The 3,040-nt window shown below is 33.6% G+C and overlaps 1 protein-coding gene across 1 annotated transcript; it reads left to right on the top strand.

Moving 5' to 3' along the window:
• Positions 1 to 307: 307 nt before the first annotated feature.
• Positions 308 to 1,178, top strand: LOC120091255 (NDR1/HIN1-like protein 10). Its single transcript, XM_039049204.1, has one exon. The coding sequence runs from the start codon at positions 353 to 355 to the stop codon at positions 1,019 to 1,021; it is 669 nt and encodes a 222-aa protein (XP_038905132.1). The 5' UTR covers positions 308 to 352; the 3' UTR covers positions 1,022 to 1,178.
• The last annotated feature ends 1,862 nt before the right edge of the window (positions 1,179 to 3,040 follow it).

Genomic DNA, 3,040 nt, shown 5'->3' on the forward strand with positions numbered 1-3,040 from the left:
TTAAAATTGATAAGAAAAATTACAACTCCTATGTAAACAAAATTTAATTACCAATACTCTTGTACTATTATAATTCATTTGATCACATTATAAATTCATTTTCATAAATGTTAGTAGATTCATTTTATTTTTGAAAGTACATTGTCGTGATACACAATAAATAAATGGAGCCTTTAGTATATAACTTTTACCACAACTTTTTGAAAATATAAAATTAAAAAGAAAATATCTGTAAGAAAGTTCGTACAAAGCTTCCATTACGCGTACAAACGCCGACTTCCTTATCTATTTATACGATTTCTTCGCCTTCCATTTCCCATATTTCATCTCTCTTCTCTTTCATTTCTCCAATATGGCTGACAAACAACCCCACCTCAACGGCGCCTTCTACGGCCCAGCCGTCCCTCCTCCGGCAAAGACCTACCACCGCCATGGCCGCGGCCGCGGCTGCGCCTGTTGCCTGTTCACCACCTTTCTCAAGCTCCTCATCGGCATAGTCGTGGTGGTTGGTGTAGCGGTGTTGATATTATGGCTCATATTCCGTCCCAATAAGCTCAAATTCGACGTCAACGGCGCTGAACTCACCCGATTCAACGTCTCCGGAAACCAACTCCATTACAACCTCGCTTTAAACCTCACTATCCGAAACCCCAACAAGCGAATTGGAGTTTACTACGATGTCATCGAAGCTTCCCCATTTTATAAAGACCAGAGGCTAAACACCCAGTGGCTGCCGGCGTTCTACCAAGGCCACAAGACCACCACCGTCCTCAGCCCCCACTTTGACGGCCAACAGGTGGTGCTTCTCGCCGGCGAGAAGCTTGCGGAGTTTAACGGTGAGACACTTGCCGGCGTCTTCGACGTCGATGTGAAGTTCCGTCTCCGGCTAAGGTTGAAAGTCGGCGCCGTGAGGATTGGGAATTTCAGGCCAAAGGTTAACTGTGAATTGAACGTTCCATTGAAATCGAATGCAAACTCCTCTCCTTTCTTTCAAACCACTCGCTGCGATTTCGATTTCTGATTGAAATCTTTTCGGTTTTGACTCAGTCAACTCTCTGCAGATTTTTTTGACTGAGTCAACTCTATACTTATTCTGATTTTTTCCTTGATATTGTATTTTATTTTATTTTTTTATTTTATTGTTTTTGTTTCTATGTTGATATACTTTACGTTTTCTAGTTGGTTGTATATTTATTTTGGTATTGAATAAATATTCTATTTTTGTATATTCTTTCTAATGGATTAGGTACTCATAGTTTTTAATATCAATTTCTTTTAGATTTGGTATTCATATTTTTTAATATCAATTTCTTTTAAAATTCAATTTTCAAATAGGGTGGAAATTCAAATCTATAACTTGTAAAAGAGACATTATAAACATAATTATATGAGCATAGCATGTGACTGAAACATCTATAAATCTATTATATGTTTGAAAATTTGATATCACTCCGTATTAATTAGGTTAAATTATAAAAATGTTCTTGAACTTTACCTTCTATATAAAAAATATCTATGAAGTTTCAAATTTTCAAAAATACCTTTAAACTTTCAAAAAGAGTTAAAACAAAATATCTTTGCCGTTAGTTTTGAGTTGAAAATGTTAAAATTTTGTTTAAAAAATACACTTGAACTTTCAAAATGTTTCAAAAATACCTTTAACTTAATAAAAGTTCAAAAATATCTCCATCGTTAGTATTTGAACAAAAAACCATTAATTCCACTTGACAAAAATGACTTTAAAAATAAAAAATTTTAAAAATGCTCATACTGATCCATTTGTTTGGAGTTTTCTAAAGTTCGAAAAGAACCAATTTTAAAATAAATTATATAGATATCATATTTTTTTCATATAGGTACTCTCATATTTTTCTTAATTTTTCAATTCTTAGCTTACACCAATTTTCTTAACAATCAAAATAAAAAAAAACTAAAATTTTAAGTTAAAACATAAAATATCAATAAATTTCACAAAGTTTCAAAATCAAAATCTCCTCTTGAAACATACCAAAATGATAAATAGTCAAATAAAAAAATATTTTAACTATTTATCGCAGATATAAGTACTCTCTCTTTTTTTTTTTTTTTTTAAATTTTCAATTCTTAGCTTATACCAATTTTCTCAACAACCAAAACATACCAAAACGTTGTGACGCTAAAAGCTCCTTCACAAAGCATCTTGGAGAGAAAATTCGAAGAAGTGCCTTTTCATGTGTGCGTATCAAATGGAGAGCTTTGCGGCACCATAGGACAAGACTACAAATGCTCGCCTAGCAGACTGTCTTTGTGAATGGCATGGGGCACAAGTGCTGTAGTGCTTGCAAAATGTCATGGCTCCCTTTGCTTGATTTCACTGTTTTGTTTTTGCCTCCCATTCTTGCTAGTTGCTCCACCTAAATTGCATCCAGAACGTCTCGTTGGCTTCTTTTGCTCGATAACCTATTTAAGAAATAAAATAAATACTAATTTCCTAAGAACAAACACATTTGGATTGCTTTTAAATATAAGAAAATGAACCAAAATATTTACAAATAATAGAAAAATTGTTAGTTTCAACAAGCATGCAACAAAGAAAACAGAATCATTAAGCACTCTAATTCATCAATTTTAGCTTTAAATTAAGCAAGTTCAACAAATGAAAAAAGGATTTCAGAAATACCTGTGTAGGCTCTCTTCAATCCATGAAATTAGCTACTATCTTCTCTTCTAGTCTTGAACCACCACAAGGACTTTTCTACTATCCTCTACGAACCTTAGATTGAGTTGTGAGACTCAAAACAAGCTGAATCAAAGGGAATTTAGAAGGAGAAGATCAGGTTTTTTCTGCAACCTTGAAGAACACTTCTTCAAGCTCTAGATTTCAAAAATCTTAGGTTTGCATGCCTTTTCAGCTGAAATTCTTTGTGTTTTATGTAGGAAAAACATGCAATCATAGTGCATAAACAGAAAACACCTCATTCTTCAACAAATTAAGTTGGATTGCAATGCAATAGTGACTAAGGTGCTTTATCCCAAAGTGGGAAAATCCCACTTTTTGGGA

Source organism: Benincasa hispida, chromosome 11 (assembly GCF_009727055.1).
Source record: "Benincasa hispida cultivar B227 chromosome 11, ASM972705v1, whole genome shotgun sequence".
NCBI classification, from domain to species: Eukaryota; Viridiplantae; Streptophyta; class Magnoliopsida; order Cucurbitales; family Cucurbitaceae; genus Benincasa; species Benincasa hispida.

Excerpts from the sequence above, each read along its gene's own strand:
- LOC120091255 (XM_039049204.1), top strand. The coding sequence starts at position 353 with ATGGCTGACAAACAACCCCACCTCAACGGCGCCTTCTACGGCCCAGCC.